This window comes from Leucopleurus acutus (assembly GCF_964270905.1).
Source record: "Leucopleurus acutus genome assembly, chromosome: 15".
Lineage (NCBI taxonomy): Eukaryota > Metazoa > Chordata > Mammalia > Artiodactyla > Delphinidae > Leucopleurus > Leucopleurus acutus.
This window is the reverse complement of record NC_139157.1, coordinates 80,467,743-80,489,502: the sequence shown is the minus strand read 5'-3', so window position 1 is coordinate 80,489,502 and position 21,760 is coordinate 80,467,743. Positions and strand designations below refer to the sequence as shown.

Sequence of the window (21,760 nt, the reverse complement as noted above, 5' to 3'; positions counted from 1 at the left end):
ACATTTAGAATCCATAGAAATATTTATGCTGTAATATTGAGTAAATAGAATGCCAAGTTACAGTGGAATTTGTTTTAAATTTGTATAGAAAAACTAAACTGAAATATTAATAGTGGAACAGTGGGATTGGGGTGCTTTACTCTTTAAAAAGAAGCAATTTATATCATATTTTATATTTCATAAATCCATATTATGTATTTAATAAAATTCCAAAAGGAAACATTAAACCTATGAAGGAACAATAACAAAAGACTAGGAGAAACACACACACACACACACAGACATACACATACAGACACACAGACACACACTCAAACAGACACACACACACACACATCAAAACAAGCACCAAACAGAACTCATTCATTTTCATCTCCTCTGTCATCAACTATTTTCCACTATCTCATCTACTATGAGACAGTGGAAACCTATCTCACACACATAACTGTGTTGCTTCTCAGCAATGAATTAGCTCATTTTTATACATGTCTGCAATGTTTGATACAAAATGTGTTGAAAGATATGACTAATATTCTATTGTAATCTCATATTTTTTTACATCTCATATAAGCAATTTCTTTTTCATTTGTAAACTTTGTGGCAAGACTAATTTATATAACTAATAATGGATATTGGGAGGTAGTATTTCAATAAAAATATTTTAACTTTTTTACAGTTAATTTTGCTTTCAAATTGGCAGATAGGTTGACCACACTTATAATTTTTAAATACAAATCTAAAAATACTATGGTGCACAAAAAGATAATACATAGGAAAATTTGGAATTAAACAATAGTTTTCCTAAGTGTTAAAACTCTACAAAAATTAAGGAAATATCACAGATTTAAAAGAATGAATAATATTAAATGCATTAATCAAAACAGCTGCTTCTTCTTAACTACTAATTGTAACCTTTTGAATAAATTAAAAATGAAATTAAGTGAATTGTAAAATTTAAGTAAAATTTAATTTAATTACAATTTAATTGTAATTTTAACTTATTAAAATAAATAATAACTATATTTTGTTTGCTTTTATCAATCCTGCAGCACATATTCAACACTTGTAACATATTCAAAACATGGAATCTGCACAAATCTGGCAATTACCTTCTATTGATCCATTTTTATAGCACTTAAAAATGTGAAACACTCAAGCTAAGATTGTGATAACAACTTTCTAGAAAATATGCAGAAGTGCATATTTTCTTCTTTTTTCTGCCTCTTTATTCAGCTTAATTCCATTTTGAAACTTTTGTAATAATTGTAAATTTTGTTGTGTTCTGTATGGTTTTGAAGGAGATTCATATTTATCCTAAATACACTTTAATGTTTTTGTAGAAAAGGACCTAATATGATAAAGAGTAGTATTTTGCTTATTATTAGCGTAATAAATAAAAATTTAATGTGTACTTCGTTTCTGTAAAATAGTCAAAGTTTCATACCAATCTCCTTGAACTCCATGAATTCAGACCTCCGCATCACTGTCTTGTCAACCAAAGAGGCAGCCAAAGAGGAAGCACATCACCTGTCCCCATCCAGGGTCTGGGCGGAGGAGACTCAGTGTCACTGTTGATGGAAGTTCTGGTCCTAAGGTATCGCCATCTTTGATACGTCCACTCTCAGTCAGTCAGGACTTCTGAGGGACCTTATTAATGATATCTAAGAGATGGTGGTATTAATACATTGTGCACAGTATAGCCATATTTGGCAAGCATGTTAAATTGAAGTTCCATTCCATAGATCCTGTATTCTGATACAGGCGTATACTATGCATTGTTCATCTCGTTAAATGGGAAGTCTGTGATCTAATGCATTGTGCAGATGCTATAATTAACTGCTTTTGTGGACCGAGTTGTCTTCATTTCATAACCCGAGGAAGTGTAGAGGAATGAGTTAAGCATAATCAATGTTCAACATTTTATAGCAAATCTCTCTGCTGGTCTTAGTTTTCAAAATTCATTTGAATTTTCTTGCTTGGAAGGGAGCAATTCTTAACAGTTCATCTGCAATATTTTCCTTTTTAAAAATATATTTTCTCTGTCTTTTTCTTATTCTCACTTTAGCTTTTATTTTGTCTTGTAAACAATAACAAGTGATAGTTTTCTTTGTATCCATCTGAACGTTTTCAGGAGTACATTTTCTTCTTTTCGCCAACTAAACAATGCTTCTTCTTTTCCTCTTTTATATTGTTTCTCACTTAATGTTTCGAGGATTTATTCATCCTTACGTGATATGTTTGCACAATTGCTGACTGAGTCAGTATTAGTGAAAATGAGGACCTAGAGTTTGGTAATCAGCCTTTCCCGGAGGTGCTGTTTCTGAAATGCGAAGGAAAAACTGAAGTGCGATCCAAGAAAAGTCACTGAGGCGGGCGTTGCTGTTATTATTGTATTATTCATTACTTCTGTTACCATCATTGGCGCCATTATGACATTCGTTGTAAGTGTCATCACGAGGAGAGCAGCTATACAGATTTATTTTAAGTGGCGATAACATCTTATAATTTATCAGCAGATGTGTTTCCAAATGATGGCTCCGAAAGAGCTCTTCTAGCTGAGATTAGTTGATTGCTGGTAAACTAGAGAGAATATACAGCCTGACCTTTTCTTTTGTGCCTACCTTTCATTGTTTGTTCCACGTAAATATCTTGTCATATTGATTTTAATAATGGACGGTTTTTGAGTAGATCCTTCTAAATCCTATGACACACTGAGGTTTATGTACATAAATGTTAATTCTATGGTGCCCTACAACATTTTTCTAATCAATCGACTACCCTGCTTAGACCATTTTTACTAAGCTATTTTAAATGAAACTTCAAAGACAGTCATTCAAAATGTGATGGACACATGGTAATATGCAACTCAGAATCATAGTGTTAGAAATGCCAAGCAAAACTCTATCCTGGTTACCAGAAGTCTATGATTTCAGATGCATCTCGGTCCAGGCATTCATATACTTGACGGTGATTTGTACAAAGATCATTTTCATGAGAAATGTACAAGGATAAATATAAAGATGACAACCATTCTTTCTTCCTTAAGGGATATTTTAGTGTGATGAAAATAAATAATTTCCAAATAGTGCAAAGAATTGATATCGTTCTCTCTTCTTCAAATAGGTGATGTGGGTATGCAATTTGTGTCGAAAGCAACAAGAAATCTTAACCAAATCGGGGGCGTGGTTCTTCGGAAGCGGCCCTCAGCAGGCAAGTCAGGATGGAACCCTCAGCGATACAGCTACAGGCGCTGGTTCTGAGGCCCCGAGAGAAAAGAAATCCCGGCTGCAGGAGCGATCTAGGTCTCAGACCCCCCTGAGCACAGCCACTGCCTCTCCCCAGGACCAGGTTCCCCACAGCGTGCCGCCCGACAGGAGAAAGGGGGCTGAGCCCTCGCAGCAAGCCGGGAGGCCTGAGCAGAAGCAGGCTTCTTTCAGGTCTAGAAGTGAGCCTCCCAGAGACAGGTAAGAGGTCATCAACTCTTAAGCAAAAGGCAAAGTCTTAGATGGAGAGCAAAGCCATCTTCAAGAATTTAACTGCTAGGGTATGTGGAAGGGGTACTTCTCAGGCCCATGAGGAAGGCAACACTGGGCCTGGGCTGTCTCTGTCTAGAATGTATCCTTCCTTAGGAGACCTTTGCCGAGAAGCTTGTCTTTCATGCACGGATGTAAACAAGTCATCTGACTCAGTCACCCACCTGCACTACTAACTTCCAACCCTGAACTGAGAACAGCTCTTGGACCATTTATTTACTGTTTGAGTGAGTCCTGTAGTTGAAAGTGTGCTCTGAGACAAGAGGATGGGGGACTGACCCACTGGAGGGTGTGTGGGTGCGTCAGCAAAGCCTTCCTAGAGGACCTTTCTTTTACGCTGAGCTTTGAAGGTGACTAGGGATGAGCCAGGTGAAGGGCAGGATGGGTGCTCCAGGTAAGGGCGCTGGCACCTGGCCGGAAGGAACAAGGCTGGTGGGACAGCCCGAAAGATGCTATGGGCTCGAGGGTGAGTAGCAGAGAAGGGGAGCGAGTGGAGAAGAGGTGACTGGTAGGGTCTGAGTGCCTAGGTCACACTGGGCCTTTTAGCCAGGTTAAATTTCATAGACTTTATCTTAGAAATAATGGAAAGCCTCGGAGGATTGTAAGCCTGGGCTAACATGATCAGATTATTTCAATTTGTCGATTGAGTCATTCATTCAAAACAGTGGATTTGGGCCTCCCTGGTGGCGCAGTGGTTGAGAGTCCACCTGCCGATGCAGGGGACGCGGGTTCATGCCCCGGTCCGGGAAGATCCCACATGCCGCGGAGCGGCTGGGCCCGTGAGTCATGGCTGCTGAGCCTGCGCGTCCAGAGCCTGTGCTCCACAACGGGAGAGGCCACAACAGTGAGAGGCCCACGTATCGCAAAAAGAAAAAAAAAAAAAACAGTGGATTTGTGACCAGACAGGATGCCGTGCACCAGGCAACAGTGCTGACAAGGAGGACGTGGCCCTTTTCTTCCCGAGGCTGTGAGTTTGGGGGACCAGACGGTTATCACTAGGCGTGGCTGCTTTTTGTCTGTGTGACCCTTATTTATTCCACTGGGTGGGAGGGTAGGATCCACGGAAGGCTTCTGCTATCTTTTTCAAACAAAACCCACACAGTAAGATCAAAGACTTCAGAGCTGAACAGGTCTGGATTCCAGGCCTGGCTCTGCCACGAGGGGTCACAGGCACCTTGCAGTGGTTGAATGAGCACATGTGCTCAGCAGCTGGCCCTTGGGTGGCCTCCAGTGAATGCAGCCAGTAGCCGCCGTGTGTTTACCATCACTGAACACCGCCAGGAACCAGAGGGCATAAAGATGCTTTGTACAGGGTCCCTTTTCTCACAGATCCTGGGGAAGAGACCACACCATCTCCGAGAGAAGACAGAGCCCCGGGCAGTGAACTGGCCCAGAAAGGTGATGTGATCAGAGCTAGAAAATACAAACACGAGTCCTTTGGGAGCCACAGGAAAGAGGAGTGTCTTATGAATTCAGGTTTATAGGACAGCCAGGAACGTGTGGTGGGCAGACGGAACAGGAAAGGCCATGACAGGAAGACTACAAGAGCCACTTCAGTGATGGCAGGACTGGTGAGAAACTGCTGAGTTAAGGGGAGATGAAGATATCGAAGGGGCAGTTCAGGATGGCTCAGAAAATATGATCTCTTTTAAAGAAGAGGAAGAATTGGGGGTTGTAAAATCTCTAAAGGGAGAATATGAGTCCTGTTTCAGATAGAGGGTGAAAAACTACAAAGAATTTAAGAGTAAGGGCCAGGAAGAGGCTTTCTGATGAAATCTGAAAAAGACTGATAAGGGCAAATAGCCTTTCTGATTCTATAAATACTTAAGAAAACAATGAGGACGTGGGGCTGGAGGAAAAGGCAAGGAGAGCCGGGTACCAGTCAGGGTTGGCCTGCTTCAGAGACAGAAGGAAGACAGAAGGAATGGCCGTCTGTTTAAACTACTGAAGAACTCGTGATCCTACTTTGTACACTCATCAGGAGCTAGTGGGAATGGAACAATTAAGGTAGAGGTGAGAAAAGGTCTATTCAGTGAAGCAAAGAATCAGAGAGACTGGAGAAGTCCCATTTGCATAATACTCTATCCTTTCATAAAGCATTTTCACAGATGGTGTCTCCTTTAATCCTCACACAAACTCTGCAAGGTAAGTGTCATTTATCAGCATTTCAGAAAAAAAAAAAAAAAAAGTAAACTGACTCAATAGAAACTTCCAGCAAGCACAGCTCTGCCTTAATGAGCTACTAAAAGTTTGCAGTGCATTCGTCACTCTTATGAAAACTCTATTTGGTAATGATCGATTGTATTCATAGTAGACCCCTTACACTGGAAAACGGCAATACTACCTTTGCAGTTCCTCCCTCCCTGAAAACCCCTTCCACTTCAAAGGGCCGAGCGATCTAAATGCCTCAAGCAGCATCGGACATGCTTCTATTTTGCTATTTTGAGCCACTGGAAACCCTTTGCCCTTTCTTTCCATCGTCACCAGACCCTCCTCAAACTGACCCCACAGCTTAGCAACTACTACTTTGGAAAAACCACAGCAGAAACTGCCCTACTTTTTCCCATCTTGTATATTATTCTCAAATTTTGTTCATGAATCCTGCTTTGGGACTTCCAATCAAACAATGTTCTCTCTGGAAAGCCCTCTCTATGGACCTCGGGATTCCAAAAAGAGCCTTGGTTGCCCCCATTTTAGTTGCATAGTACAGCATACAGTGCCTGAATGCTTAGCTGAGGTATCCCCTTTTTGTAACTTCTGGGGTCGATGCTGGGCCTTTCCCAAATCAGATGGACTCCAGTGTACAGAAGGGCTGGAAGGGGTATCTTAAACAGTATAGCTTAAAGATTCAGACTGCCAAACCCTCTTCTGTTACTTTATCTTTGCCACTGCCTCCCAGAGGATGGAGAGAAAAGTAGGACACAAAACGGGTTTCTTTTTTCGTATTCTTTTCCATTAGAGTTTATCACAGGTTGTTGAATACAGTTCCCTGTGCTACACATTTTGGACTGTTTTCTGAAATGAGGGAGAAGGCCAGGGATGGGGAGAGGGAGGAAAAAGTAAAAATTATTTCAAAAATTTCAAGATTTCTATTATATTTGCCTGGGGAAGGTAAAATGAAGGCTAAGGTTCAGCCATTTATTCTTCCTAACCGTCTCCCTAAAAAGTGGTGGGGTGCACATAATCTCATAAAAAGTACTTTCGTTCTACTATTGAGGAAGTGCTATTGGAGTTGATTCCTGAAATGGACACACTTGGATTCACGTTTCTTTAAAAGTTTCAGTTATAATAAGAGATTGTTAATACATTTTGCCCAAATATATATCAGGGGTATATATATATATATATATATATATCGTTTTGAACTGATATGTGTGTATTACCGTTTACTCCTCGATTATTACCTATATTATTTTTATCGAGAACATTTTAAAGTCTTTGATTCACAAGCAGAGGTTCATAAAACTTGTTCATTTACTGAATTAATTTGTTGATTTTTAAAATGATCTAGTTAATTTATGGAGAATTTAAAGTCTGAAAGCCAGTTGTGAAGGCCCGGAATATGCTGTGAGACGAAGGAGCCTTATGTAGAAAGCTACTCAGATATACAGGTTTGATGTAGTTCTTGTATCACCTCGCTTTTTAATTAGACATCGAAGTATAAATAATTATTTCCAAGGATGCTTCTGGAGTCTGGTCTTCGCCTTGAGCTTTACACATTGCTCTCCTTCTGGACGTTCCTATGTGCATCACAGGAAGAAGACCCCAGGGCTCGCCGAGCAGAATGGCAAAGGCGCGCCGAAGGGCGAGCGGAAACGCGCGCCCAGGGCCTCTGGGCAGCCCGCGGAGGGGCCCACGGAAGAACGGGAGCGCAAGGAAAGGCGGGAAAGCCGAAGGCTCGAGAAAGGCCGGTCCCAGGACTACCCCGACGTGCCAGAGAAACGCGAGAACGGCCCGGCGGTGGAGGCCGAGAAGCAGAGGAAGGAGGAGGAGTACCAGACCCGGTACCGCAGCGACCCGAACCTGGCGCGGTACCCGGTCAAGCCGCCGCCCGAGGAGCAGCAGATGCGCATGCACGCGCGGATGTCCCGCGCCAGGCACGAGCGGCGCCACAGCGACGTGGCCCTGCCGCGCACCGAGGCGGCAGCTGGGCCCGAGGGCAGGCCCGGCCCGCGCGCGCCCAACGCCGCCCGGGGCTCGCCTCCCGCCTCGCCGCGCGCCTACTCGGCCGAGAGGACCGCGGAGGCCCGGGCGCCGGGCGCCCAGCCGCTCGCCGAGCCCAGCCCGCCGGCGCCCCGGCCCGGCGCAGGCCCCGCCGACGCCCCGGAGCCCAGGGTCCCGGAGCCGCTCCGGAAGCAGAGCCGCCTGGACCCCGGCGCGGCCGTCCTCGTGCGCAAGGCCAAGCGCGAGAAGGTGGAGACCATGCTGCGCAACGACTCGCTCAGCTCCGACCAGTCCGAGTCCGTGCGGCCGTCTCCGCCCAAGCCGCATCGCGCTAAGAGGGGCGGCAAGCGGCGCCAGATGTCGGTGAGCAGCTCGGAGGAGGAAGGCGTGTCCACGCCGGAGTACACGAGCTGCGAGGACGTGGAGCTAGAGAGCGAGAGCGTCAGCGAGAAGGGTGAGCGGCGCCGCGCGGGCTCGGGCGCGTGCGGGGTTGGATGCGCGGGTGTGGGGATCCGAGGTCAGCGCGCGGAGCTGGGGGCGCGTGTGCCGGGATGCAGGCGCGCGTGCGGGCCTGGAGGAGTGTGTGCCGGGATCCGAAGCGCGAGCGGGGGGCTCGGGGGCGCGTGTGCCGGGATCCGAGGCGCGCGTGCGGGGCTGGGGGCGTGTGTGCCAGGATCCTAGGCGCGAGCGGGGGGCTCGAGAGCTCGTGTGCGGGGATCCGAGGCGTGCGTGCGGGGCTGGGGGCGTGTGTGCCGGGATCCGAACCGCGAGCGGGGGTTCGGGGGCGCGTGTGCTGGGATCCGAGGCGCGTGTGCGGGGCTGGGGGCGTGTGTGCCGGGATCCGAAGCGCGAGGGGGGGTTCAGGGGCGCGTGTGCTGGGATCCGAGGCGCGAGCGGGGGTGCTCGGGGGCGCGTGTGCCTGGCTGGCAGGTGCGCGCGTGCAGGATTTAGAAGCGCGGCTGGTAATGTCCAACAAGGTGACTGTGACTGTATCTAACGCTGCTCTACGGTATATTAGAAACTGCTGAGAAAGTAAATCCTGAAAGTTTTCGTCACAAGAAAAATTGTTTTTGTAAGTGGATGAGGGCATGGATGTTAAACTTACTGTGGTAGTCAATTTGGCATTCTATGTATGTCAAGTCGTTAGGGGTACACCTTAAACTTCCACGGACCTATGTGTCAATTATGTCTCAATAAAAGTGGGGGAGAAAAGTGGGACCTGGAATGCTCCGGCCAGCCTCGCAGAGGATGGAAGGTTGTCCTATATATATATATATATATATATATATATATATATATTTCCGGAAGTGGGATTTAAAAAACGTAATCACGTGTGCCAAATTGGGGTTACAAGAGTTCTTCATGATTTTGGTTGCTCTCATCCTGGGAAATTCAGTACACAGTCTTGTGTTTTTAAGTTATTATTCGGGGGTGGGTTTATTTGGCTGACAAAAGGACGTGTACCTTCTTTTACACTTCAGTGGCGTAATGCTCCAGTCACAGAGGTAGCGTTTTTCAAGTTTCAAATGAATCTTTCTTACAATTTGTAAACAAGTTACAAAGTTTCTATCATGCAGATGTTATATATCGTGTTTTGGTAGTAACTTTGCGGTACAGATTTCATTTTACCTATTACAGTCCAAAAGATTTTGGAACATTTCGTGGTGGGCTGACTTTTTTTTTTCTGTCTAAACCTGCACTGTACAATACCATAGCTATATGTAGATATTTAAATTAATTAAAATTAAATAAAATTAAAAATTCAATTCCCCACTCACCCTAGTGCTCAAGAGCGATCATTCCAGAAAATGCCTTTAAGTGGCACTGGTCTAGAAAATACTTCAATTTAATGTTAAAATCACGTGTTTGTTTTGAAGATTCTCCTCATTTTGCTGCTGTTCCCTTAGATTTAAACTGGCCACAGCAGTAAATTCAGTGGTTGTGGTTTTCATCTTTGTTGTGGTGCTGGGGTTCTTGGTGTTTTTCTTAACGAATTCATATATTGAGGTGACTGACTATTTTTACAGTTTTTGACTTGCTTTAGAATCGGTAAATTACACAGTTAATATTATGTTTTATAAAGAGAATCACTTCCTCATCTTCTCTGCCTGCAAACTGCGTGCATGTGGATCCACCCTCTCTCCCACCGTTCTGTTCTCTTTTTCTGTCTCTTTCTTTCTATATATATGTGTGTGTGTGTATATATATGTACATACATATATATCCCCCAACAATCTTATACTATATTTGGGAACAATTAAGAAAGCTCACTCTGTGAGCTTCCCTGGGGGCGCAGTGGTTGAGAGTCCGCCTGCCGATGCAGGGGACGCGGGTTCGTGCCCCGGTCCGGGAAGATCCTACATGCCGTGGAGCAGCTGGGCCCATGAGCCATGGCCGCTGAGCCTGCGCATCCGGAGCCTGTGCTCCGCAATGGGAGAGGCCACAACAGTGAGAGGCCCACGTACCGCAAAAAAAAAAAAAAAACTTTAAAGAAAGCTCACTCTGTCGCTATTATTACTGCAACTCAAGTGGAAATAGCTGTCTTTTGAATGCATGTGTGTCTGGGATGAGTTTGGTTTTTTTCAGCTTGCCTTCTCATCACTGATGTTTATAAATTGCATATGGTCTATAGGTTTTTTTAAAAGTCAGATGGTGAGTAGCTTCTTGCTGCCTTTCATGCCTTAGTATTGTTTTGTGAACACGTATTTTTTCCCCTTAAGCCGTAACGTAAGTGTGAAGTAAAAATGTAAGTGGATATGCTTAATGGGTGTGCAGATAACCCCCGATGGGGATGGTATAGGTATAGTTATATATGTGTATTTTCCCACTCCTTAAAGGAAGGGTCTACACCAACTCCTCTTGAATATGTGTAATAAATCACAAGACACATGGAATTAGAATTGAAATTCAAAATTATTCACGGTAACAACAGATTATGAAAGAAACATGACTGGTGGTGTGGGTGAGTGGAGAGATGGGGCTGGGGTGATGCGAAGAGCATACTGCCTCTAGCGGCTGTGTCCCTTTCTTGGGAATTCTCATTCCGGGCACTTGGGTGACCACTTGGGGTTTATACACCTCTGAAGCTGGGGTTCAGTCTTCCCCTCCGGAAACATAGGAGACATCATCTGATACAGACTGCCCTGTTTTCTCTTCATTTATAAATGATCTCATTCTGAATGTCTATGAACGTAGCATAGACGTTTTCCGATTTCAGCCTTCGTTAGAAATTCTACCATCTGTAATATTTACTAATGACTTCATTGCCAGGCCCCACCATTGACAACTAAGGGCTCCCTTGGGGACCAGCCATGATCATCTCCAGCACCCTGTGACCCTGCACAAGTTTTTTAACCTCCTTAAGTTTCCATTTTCTTATTGGCACAGTGGAGATAAGAGTTGCTGCTTTGTCAGGTTACTGAGTGGTTTGAATGAGCTCATGCATCTATAACAGGATGCTAAGTTAGCATTCTTCCCGTCCTGCAGTGCCTGTGGCATGTCTGCCATAGATCTAATACTGCAGTGAAGCTGAGATCATCACCCACATGTAAATATACAAGGAAGAGGTTAAAGAACCCGTTTTATATCTTACAGGCTCCGGTGAATTTCCCTGATCACTCTTCTTATAGGAAGAGTGATCAGGGAAGAGATGTCTTCCCAGGAGAGAACGGATGCCGTGCTGTGACCTTCAGGGTCAGGGAAAGTTATCCCCATGGAGTAAATATCAAGAGCAGTGGGAGAGAAAAGCTGCATTTCACCTATATTCCGTACATTTGCTTGTTCGCTTTATCAGTTACACGTATAAAGTAAATATTTAACGTGTGCCTGGCTCTCTTAATCTGTTTGGGCTGCTATAACAAAAGCCCACAGACTAGGTAGCTTATACACAACAGAACTTTAATTTCTCACAGTCCCAGAGGCTGGGAAGTCTAAGGTCCAGGCTCCAGCATGGTCTTGTTGTGGTGAAGGCCCTCTTCCTGACTCATGTGAAGTCAGCACCTTCTTGCTGTGCCCTCACATGGTGGAAGGGGCTGGGGAGCTCTGGGGGGTCTCTTTTATAAGAGCACTAATCCCATTCATGAGGGCTTCACCCTTGTGACCTAAGCACCTCTCAAAGGCCCCACCTCTTAATGCGATCATTTTAGGGGGGCTTAAGATTTAAACACATTAATTTTGAGGGGACGCAAACATTTAGACCATAGCACTGGCACAAGGCATTTACTTAACATGTGTGTACTATTCTCACCATTTATATTTTTATCCTTATCATTATGCTGAGTTGGTTTGTATGTTTATTAGCAAATGTGGATTTAACTCTTTCAGTAGATATACTGATGTTAAATATAAAGAAATATGCTTCATGCCCTTATGGAGCTTACATTCTGTTGAGAGAAATAATAAAGAACAATTACAGGGCTTCCCTGGTGGCGCAGTGGTTAAGAATCCGCCTGCCAATGCAGGGGACACGGTTCGAGCCCTGGTCCGGGAAGATCCCATATGCCGCGGAGCAGCTAAGCCTGTGCACCACAACTACTGAACCTGCGCTCTAGAGCCCGTGAGCCACAACTACTGAGCCCGTGTGCTACAACTACTGAAGCCCACACACCTAGAGCCCGTGCTCTGCAACAAGAGAAGCCACTGCAATGAGAAGCCCGTGCACCGCAAGGAAGAGTAGCCCCCGCTCGCCGCAACTAGAGAAAGCCCATGCGCAGCAACAAAGACCCAACACAGCCAAAAATAAATAAATAAATAAATTAAAAAAAAAAGAATAATTACACAATGAAGTACAATTTAATAAATGCCTCAAAGGAACATTCCTTACAGATATATTGATACACTTTTGCTTTGTGTCCAATTAAAAAGGAAAAAAAAAAGGTTCCCTGGGCAAATGGCATCTGAAAGACAACACAGCATTGCTAGTCAATATGATGCTTCATGTGTAGTGTAATTACACACACACACACACACACACGGATTAACAGTGAGCTCAATCTAGTGGGTTTGTGTAAAAATTGAGGTCAGCTACCACATGTTTCAAAGTGAATGCTGTTTGTTCAATGTTCATACTGCTCTTTTTTTGCCAACTGGGAAAAATTGGGCATTTCTCATTTCTTAGATTATAAAAATTACCTAATATAAATCTCTCTATGCAGAAGAATAACAGTGAACTAAGTCTTACGTGTAATAAGATAGCAATTGGATTTACATGAAATGTGTAATAAGATCCATTGGGACAAAGTCTAGTGAAGATCTGTGCCCCTAAGGAAATGAGTCAAGAGGCTTAAGGAGAAAGAAAGAGATGCAGGCAGTGCTGATGTGGATGAGAGAAGGAAGCAGCACCAGTGCTGAAAAGAAGCAGAGCATTGCTGCCTGGATCAGGGGATTAATCCACTTATACTTACAAGGAACTTGAAGTATAAGTCCTTGGAAGAAGAGCCTGGCATTAGATAACAGGATTTCCTTTCCTTTTAATCCTCTCCTTCTTGCTGACTTGGAGTGTATGGGGAAAATACAACCCAAATTAATGTTGCCTTTGAACTTTTAGAGCACTCTGTGAATGGCTCCTGAGGTCAACCTTTATAACAAGGGCTAAATGGTTTGTTTGTAACTGTTACTGCTAAGCATCATTTAGCAGTCCTTGTAGGAGCATTTGGTACCTGGATGACTGGTAAGAAATGATACCTGCAAGGCTAGCAAACAATGAGTGCTTGAAAAGTGAGACTGACAACCCTTAATTACAGGGTTGAATTTTCCTCCAAAGACAAAGACAGTTTCAGGGGACCAGGGTGTAGGTTGTGGGCAGTGTGAACTATTCGCTGTTAAGTTTGGGTACCTGACAAGTTAAACATTGTGGAATCAGGAACAAAAGCTGAGAACCCTCGCAACAATCAGGTACTAAATTATTTAAATGTAACTAGTGCATGCAACACTTTATATTATTCTTTAGTCATTAAACTAAAACTACTGGGAGTTTCCTCTTTGGGCTCCAGCAGTATAATGCCTACGGCTCACATAGTACTTTCTTTTTCTTATAAATTTATTTATTTTATTTATTTATTTTGGGCTGCGTTGGGTCTTCGTTGCTGCACGTGGGCTTTCTCTAGTTGCGGCGAGCAGGGGCTACTCTTCCTTTCAGTGCGCGGGCTTCTCATTGCGGTGGCTTCTCTTGTTGCAGAACATGGGCTCTAGGCGCATGGGCTTCAGTAGTTGTGGCACGCGGGCTCAGTAGTTGTGGCTCGTGGGCTCTGGAGTGCAGGCTCAGTAGTTGTGGCACATGGACTCAGTGGCTCCGCAGCATGTGGGATCTTCCTGGACCAGGGCTCGAACCGTGTCCCCTGCATTGGCAGGCAGATTCTTAACCACTGCGCCACCAGGGAAGCCCTCACATAGTACTTTTAATTCTACCCAGGAGTTGTTGATTTACTTCTGTTTCTTGAGAGCAGAAAATGCATTTTATATTCTTTTAATGCTCCTAGTGCTTTTTCTTGTAACTTCAAGGGGGTTTGCAATTAAAGAAGGTGGCCATCATTCATGTAGTCATGTTTTAATTTCTATGTGACATTCCATAAATATTACATGATTTATATGATGTTAAACAAGTTATGTATAAAGATTTGTGACGTTCCAGGCACAGGGTGCTAGAGGTATAGTGATTAAATAAATAAATACAGACATAAACATAGATACCTATAGAGACAGCCATGGTTCCTGCCCCCGTGACATTTTTATGGGCTATCCAGAGGACTCTTTTCGGGGACTTTACAGACAGGAGACACCAAGGTAAAATCAGGTTCTGTGGTAAGAATTTGGCTACAGGCACTAAAACAATTGTAACCTTTAAACAATTACAACCTAAAAGGGCTTCCTCTTTAAATGGCTGCTGAAACGTAAGCATTTATTTTTCTTACCCCATGAGACCCCAGTGTAGAGGGAAGGAAGTGAAATATGAATAGTTGATGGAAAAGAAAGTAGCCTGCTTTGGGACAGACGAGCTTGCCAAGGAGGCGAGAGAGCTGGGGTGGAGAGCAACGGCCCCACCCAAGCACAGATATGTTCTGTGCAAGATATTTCTGACATTTAAAATAAAATAATAAATAACTAACTTAAATAATTAAATAATAATGTTATGACCAAAACTCAAAGAGAAAGCTCTGGGTACCCAGACCCATCGCACTGGGCAGAGATATTTGGACAAAATGCAAGACCGTGCATCTGGACTAAAGATAACACACTTGCCTGTAGGTATGGATTAATCTTAAGCTGGAAGTAAAGTATCGTGATCTGAGACCTTCAAATAAAAGCTGATATAAAATCTGTAAACTCCTTTGGGTCCAGAAAGAGGCAACCATGAAGATAACCCACAGGGAAGCCCATACAACCCTGGGGATGCCCAAAGGATGAATCCAGACATCAGCTATAAACGTAAGAGGAAATTCAACACCAGTAAACATGCCAAGGAAACAGGGAAAAATCTATAAACTTTTGGATGTTAAAAAATAAACGAGGTTGTGTACAAAGCAATAAGCGTTAACCTGTCTTTACACTTCTCATCAGTAGTGGATTCTAGACTACAACTGACCAATGCCTTCAAAGTTTGGAGGGAAACCATTCTGAGACTGCTGTTTTATTCACATCTAAATCATCAGTCAACTCTCAGTTCTCAGAAAACCTACTTTGCAATCTGCTTATGAGAAAATGATTTAAAAATGTATGCACTCAAGAAAACTGAGGAGAATAATCATGAAAGTGGGACAAATGAGAAAGAAGAAAGAGTGGAGCTGACCCAGGAATCCAGTGCAAAGAAATCCCCGAATGACACCGTGTGCAGAAAGCAATCTGTCGAAATTAAAACTGGAGATCATTTCCAGGAAGCTCCAAAGAGAATATTGAGGAGAATATCCCGGATTCCAAGAAATATCCAATGACTAATGACTTACATGATGTTATCGACCCGGTAAAGAGAGGCTGTTTCTTTTTCAGCAATAAAGGGGAACAGTCAAAAGCTGAGGGAGAAAAACTGTTAAGAAAAATCATGGTCCAAACATGAAGCAAACAAGAATGTGACATCATTTTATTAGTTGATGCAGTCCATTTGACTATTAACCTAGGTAATGTTTCCTCTGAGTGAACAGGAAGCCTGACAGTTCATCTGTAGAAATGTCAACTACTGGTTTTTACTTGGTCCTAGAGCATTTACATGTAATAATATTATAAATGCCACTTACTGGTTTTCAGTTTTTAGAATCAACCCCCTTCCACATTGAATATATGTGTGTGTGTGTATATAGTTTATATATATACTTTTTGTTTGTTTTTACACAATTGAAGATAAATATTTTGTCCATGTTAAAATAAAGGTAAAACTGACAGATATGAGAGATGAGAGAATCTGGAGAACAGAGAGTTAGAGATAAGTGTATGAATATTCTCATCTAAAATGTTCAAGATCCTGTTCAAATTTTAGGCCAAGAAATAGAGGATTAAGGCCACTTAAAAATAGAAATGCATAAGGAGAAATAAAACTATTGGCTTTTGCAAGCAAAACGATGTCAACATAACAGTGAGCTAAAGTCTCTTCTTTCATTGGTTTTTACTTTAGATAATATCATAAAATTGGAAATCAATGGATAACATCCCAAATAAAGTGGTCAATGGATAGAGGAAAATTATTTAAAAATGAGAGTGCTTTTCATTAGAACAACTAAGAAAGTAAACGCTTGAAAATAAGCTTGGGAAGTGGAATTGACGGTGTGGGCAGAAAGACCATGAGGGGAAATGAGTTATTGTAGCTACATCGCAAGCCCTTATTTATTCTAATTTTCATCAGGTGCATGTGTGAAGTTGATATCCATTAACACAGGAAAACAGAACATTGCTGTCTAACATCCCCTTTATTAAGTTGTGAGTAACTAGTTTTGGTGTCTTCTGGGACCTCACGTAATTTTACCCACCAGAACCTCAGAACAGCGGTGGATCTATGTGGAACTCTGACAGCCTTGCCTTCTCTTTGACCTTTTAAACATTAATCTTTCACTGATTCCTACTGTTGCTGTGGGAGAGAGAAATGTAATTCTCCCTTTCAACTACCGAAAGAGCCAGGATTTAGAGTGTTAGATGCTTCGTTTTAGATGCCTTCCAGGGAGTCTGAGAACTAATTTCTTCTTACAGTGGGTACGAAATGGACGTTAGCTGTTTTAATCATCTGTGTAATTTACATCTTAGAAGGATGCTGAGGGGACACAAATAACTGTGTTGGGGGCTCTGAGCTAGCATGCTAATTCCTAATGTTCTAAGAATATGAGATAAGAAAATTTGGGGAAACATCATGGTGAAGAGCTGGGTTTTTCAGTTACAATTTCTGCCTAATATATAAACGACTGGAAAGTCTCCTTGACTCTAAAACAGGAGCTCTGACTAAAAAGAAGTTCTATAAAAAGAAAAGAAATTAAGTCTGTAAATCTCACCTGATTATATCCAATAATATTTCTCCCAAATTAATTCATGGCTAGAAATATTAGTCTTTTAGTTACATCTGAGAGAGATTTCTATTCTGGAATCAGGAGACACTCGGTTAAATCTGGGTTACATTTCATTTTCAAAACTAATCATACAAATTTGACATGTATGCTTATAATTTTAAAAGTGGAGTGTTTGAATGGATGTACAACTGAAGGACATTTTGAGGGGAAACATTTGCGCTTCAAAGTGCGTTTAGAAAAAGATTTGATATTGAAGATTTCGGTGCCACCTATTTTCTCTCATAAGTTTGTGCTTCAACATCCTTTTAAAATGCGGAATCATACTTCCGTGTTTGTGACCCATTTTTTCCAGTGAATGAAAATGTTGTCCTTACTTTGGGTTCAATTTCACAGCATCACCGAATGTTAGGCCTGAGAGAGACTTCGGAGACAAAGAATCTCCCCTTTCACACACTGCTGAACAGAGAAGGGAACGTGGGGGGTGTTAAGTCACTGGATTCCCTGCCCCTGCCGCCATTTTCCATTTGTAGCTGGGAGAGCTTGGAATGCATCCTGGCCCCATACCATCCCACCAGACCTCTGAGAACGGACACTTCGCCAGTCCTGCTGCTGTCCTGTCCTCAGTTGAGGCCCAGCCCTAGCAATCTGGTTTCTAGTGTATTCCAGAGACCAGGCCCCTGGTTTGTGCCTAGTTTTGGTTCCTAGATCCACGTCCCTGGAGGCTTGTGGCTGAGTCCAGTTCTGTTGCCCGAGTCCCTCTGGAACTAACACTTGGCCCTCACCGATCCCGTCCAGGAATTAGGAGCTGGGTCCCTGGATGCTGACTCCTTGATCCTGACCACCGGATGGGAAATCCAGATGTTGCCTTGTGTATCATTCTTCTCCCTGTGTTACGCGGCATCTGACCCAGTAATTACTGCTGTTCTGCATTGAATAGTTACTGCCTATGGCCCTCTTCTTTGAGTGTCTCGTTCTACCTCCTAAGCTGAACTTCTGCATTTGGATCTTTTTTAAAAGCACCTGTTCCATACCAAGAGACAGATCTGATTTTAATTCCGATAAACTCTTCTGCGGCTGATGCGTACACAGTAAGATTGTATCAGTTTCCTAGGGCTGCTGTCACAAGGTGCCACAGACTGGGTGGTCTAAACAACAGAAATTTGCTTTCTCCCAGTTCTGGAGGCTGGGACTGCAGCAGCTAAGTGTCGGCAGGGTTGATTCCTTCTGAGGGCCATGGAAGGACCTGTCTAGGCCTCTCTCCTTCGCTTGTGCTTGGCTGTCTTCTTCCTGAGTCTTCACATTGTCTTTTCTCTGTGTGTTTCCACGTTTCCTCTTCTTACGAGGACAGCAGGCATGTTGGATTAGGGGCCATCCTAATGAAATCCTTATAAGCTGATTATCTCTTTAAAGATCCTGTCTCCAAGTATGGTTGCACTCTGAGGTCCTGGGGGTGAGGACTTCAACATATGAATTCTGGCAGAACACAATTCCGTTCATATTAATAGTATTCGCAGGAGGGAAGAGACCCAGGCCTCCGCCTGTCTGTGTTCATACTAATGAACATGGTAAATACTCCTGTTTGGGGTTTGTCTCCATTGGTTTTCATCTGTGGAAAGTATAAGATCATCAAGGATCTTACTGGGTAGTTACGTTACGAAGAGGATTGCTGTCCGAGATCAGGAAGACACAGAGAGTTTGAGGCACTGCCAGAGACTAGACCCCTTGGGCATGTTTCTTAACCTTGGTAAGCCTCAAGTTCATCCTTTTAGGAACTTGGAGTGAATAACTGTACACATTCTGTGGGGTCCTCGTAAAGATTAAATGAGGTGATGGGTACGGCTCTGTGTTCCTGATACACAGCAAGTGCTCAATAAGTGTTTCTATTTCTGTGACACCAAATAGGATGTATAGATAACACATGTTACAGGAACTAGGGGGAAAGCTGGGATGCTGAGGCTTCGTGTTGGAGCTGGGGAAGAATTTGGCAGGAAGAATAGATGTGGCGTTTGAGTCAGAGAGATAGGCCTGAGCAATGAGAGATGGGGAGACACCCACTTCTGGCAGCAGGAAGCTTCCAGACCTGTGGAAAGAAAGAGCCCAGAGGCCACCGATCAAGAGAACAGCTTTGATCCCAGTTTTAAGGACTGGATTACCTTGGGCAACAGAATGAGAGGGCTAGAGCATATCAGTGATCCTCAACCTTGGATGCACTTTAGAATCTCCTGGAGGGCTTAGAGGTGATCATAGTAAGTGAAGTAAGTCAGACAGAGAAAGACAAATACCGTCTAACATCACTTACATGAGGAATCTAAAATATGACGCAAATGAACTTACAAAACAGAAACAGACTCACAGACATAGAGAACAGACTTGTGGTTGCCAAAGGGGAGGGGAGCTGGGGAAGGGAAGGATTGGGAGGTTGGGATTAGCAGACGCAAACTATTATATATGGGATGGATAAACAACGAGGTCCGACTATAGAGCACAGGGAACTATATCCAGTCTCCTGGGATAAACCATAACGGAAAATAATAGAAAAAAGGATATATATATACATGTATAACTGAGTTTCTTGGCTGTACAGCAGAAATTAACACAACATTGTAAATCATCTATACTTCAATTTAAACAAAAGTGTTGAGGCAGCACCAAAAGGGGGTCTGACTTGGTCAGTGAGCAGTCAGGCCCTGATTTATTTTAGTGCGTGTGGCTGAGTCGAGAACTGTAGGATTATAATCACTTGAGGAGTTTCATAAACAAGATGCTAATGTTCAGGCCCCAAGCCCAGAGCTCCTGATCTGATGGTTCTGGGCTGAGGCCCAGGCGTCATCATTGTTGTTTTTAGCATCTGTTTGGTGATTCCAACGTGAGGTCAAGGTTATGACGACAGGGCCTCATCGTCTTCAAGGACCTTACCAAGTCTCAGACCTGACCCTTCATACATTATGAAGTGCCGGTTCTTCCATGAAAGTTGTTATTTTGTATCACATGAGCATCCCATGAAAAAAAAATTGCTTATTTATACAGGGACACGTTTGACTGGAAAAAGCATCCAGAATGACTCAACGTATGTTTAGGGGATGGAATAAAGAGTTGGCCGTTTCCCACCCAGGTAGAGCTGACCCTGGAACAACATGGGTTTGAATTGTAGGTCCACCTGTACGTGGATTTCTTTCACTAAATGCACACTGCAGTACTACACGACCCGGGGAATCCGGGATGTTTAGTTTATAAAATATAACTGCATCTCAAAGAATGTCTTGGCAGGATAAATACTTTATGCTCGATATGGGTAAATATTTCTTATTATAATAGTGTGTATATACACAAATTGCAAGCCAGATCAATTTCCAGGAAAAGAGGCACTGGTTAAAGGAATGCTGTGTAAAAATTATGTTCTATATTCTTGTATTTATGACATAAAATGTTTATGATAGTTAAGAGAGAGGCATTGCTAGTTGTATGTATACTATATGGTATGTTTTTGAAAAAAATGTTTACATAATATGTGTAAAGGAAACTGAAAGGATGTACATCAAAGTGTTGAGTATACTTATATCTGGACCATAAAACAGCACACATTCTTTATGTTTCCTTTTGTCTTCTTTGTATTTTTAAACTCCTACTGTAAACATATTCCTTTGTTTTAGCTTAATTTGAGTTTTCTGGTTACCATTCATTCCTTTGCTTTGCTTTTTCTCTTCATGCCTTCTATTAGATTGATCAGGTGGTTTTATGTGCTTTTTCACTTATTTTAGAGCGTAGCGCATTATACATTCCTTTGGTATTCTTTTTTTTTTAGATGTTGGGGGTAGGAGTTTATTAATTAATTTATTTATTTTTGCTGTGTTGGGTCTTCGTTTCTGTGCGAGGGCTTTCTCTAGTTGTGGCAAGCGGGGGCCACTCTTCATCGCGGTGCGCGGGCCTCTCACTATCGCGCCCTCTCTTGTAGCGGAGCACAGGCTCCAGACGCGCAGGCTCAGTAGTTGTGGCTCACGGGCCGAGTTGCTCCGCGGCATGTGGGATCCTCCCAGACCAGGGCTCGAACCCGTGTCCCCTGCATTAGCAGGCAGATTCTCAACCACTGCGCCACCAGGGAAGCCCTTTCTTTGGTATTCTTTAATGTAAAGCTGAGCTCTTCGGTGCAATACTTAGTTTTATAATTTGTTAGCAAAACTCTAAAATTAAATCGTTATCCCTGTGAAAGAAGACTTTAGCAAGCTTTAACATTCCTCTAAATTTACTGTTTTTTCCACCGTCTATGTTATCGTTATCTAGAATAGGTTCAGGTTGTCTTTACACATTCGTGTAAGTAGATAATACGTAAATTTACCAATGTGTTTAACATGTTTAACTGATTTCACGTTCATCGCTACATTTTACATCTCACTTTTCTTTCCACCTTCATTTTTCTTCTTTTCAGAGCATATCTTTAATTGATTCTTCCAGTGAGACCTGGGGGTGATAAAATACCATTAGTGTGTTATCATTCCTTCAGGACATCCTAGTAGTGCGTTCAGCGTAGGCTTTTGCTCTTCCATAGAGATAAGAGATAGTAAAACTACTATTTATTTTTTGGAATCA

At 43.0% G+C, this 21,760-nt stretch overlaps 1 protein-coding gene across 1 annotated transcript in view; it reads left to right on the top strand.

Moving 5' to 3' along the window:
- Positions 1-3,126: 3,126 nt before the first annotated feature.
- LOC309972198 (regulating synaptic membrane exocytosis protein 1) overlaps positions 3,127-21,760 on the top strand; it is a gene marked incomplete at both ends in the record, with an annotated part of 218,748 nt that continues 200,114 nt past the window's right edge. The window contains 2 exons of the mRNA XM_082855719.1: positions 3,127-3,464; positions 7,289-8,151. Coding sequence (XP_082711845.1) covers positions 3,127-3,464; positions 7,289-8,151 — 1,201 coding nt within the window. The remainder of the gene's footprint in view (positions 3,465-7,288; positions 8,152-21,760) is intronic.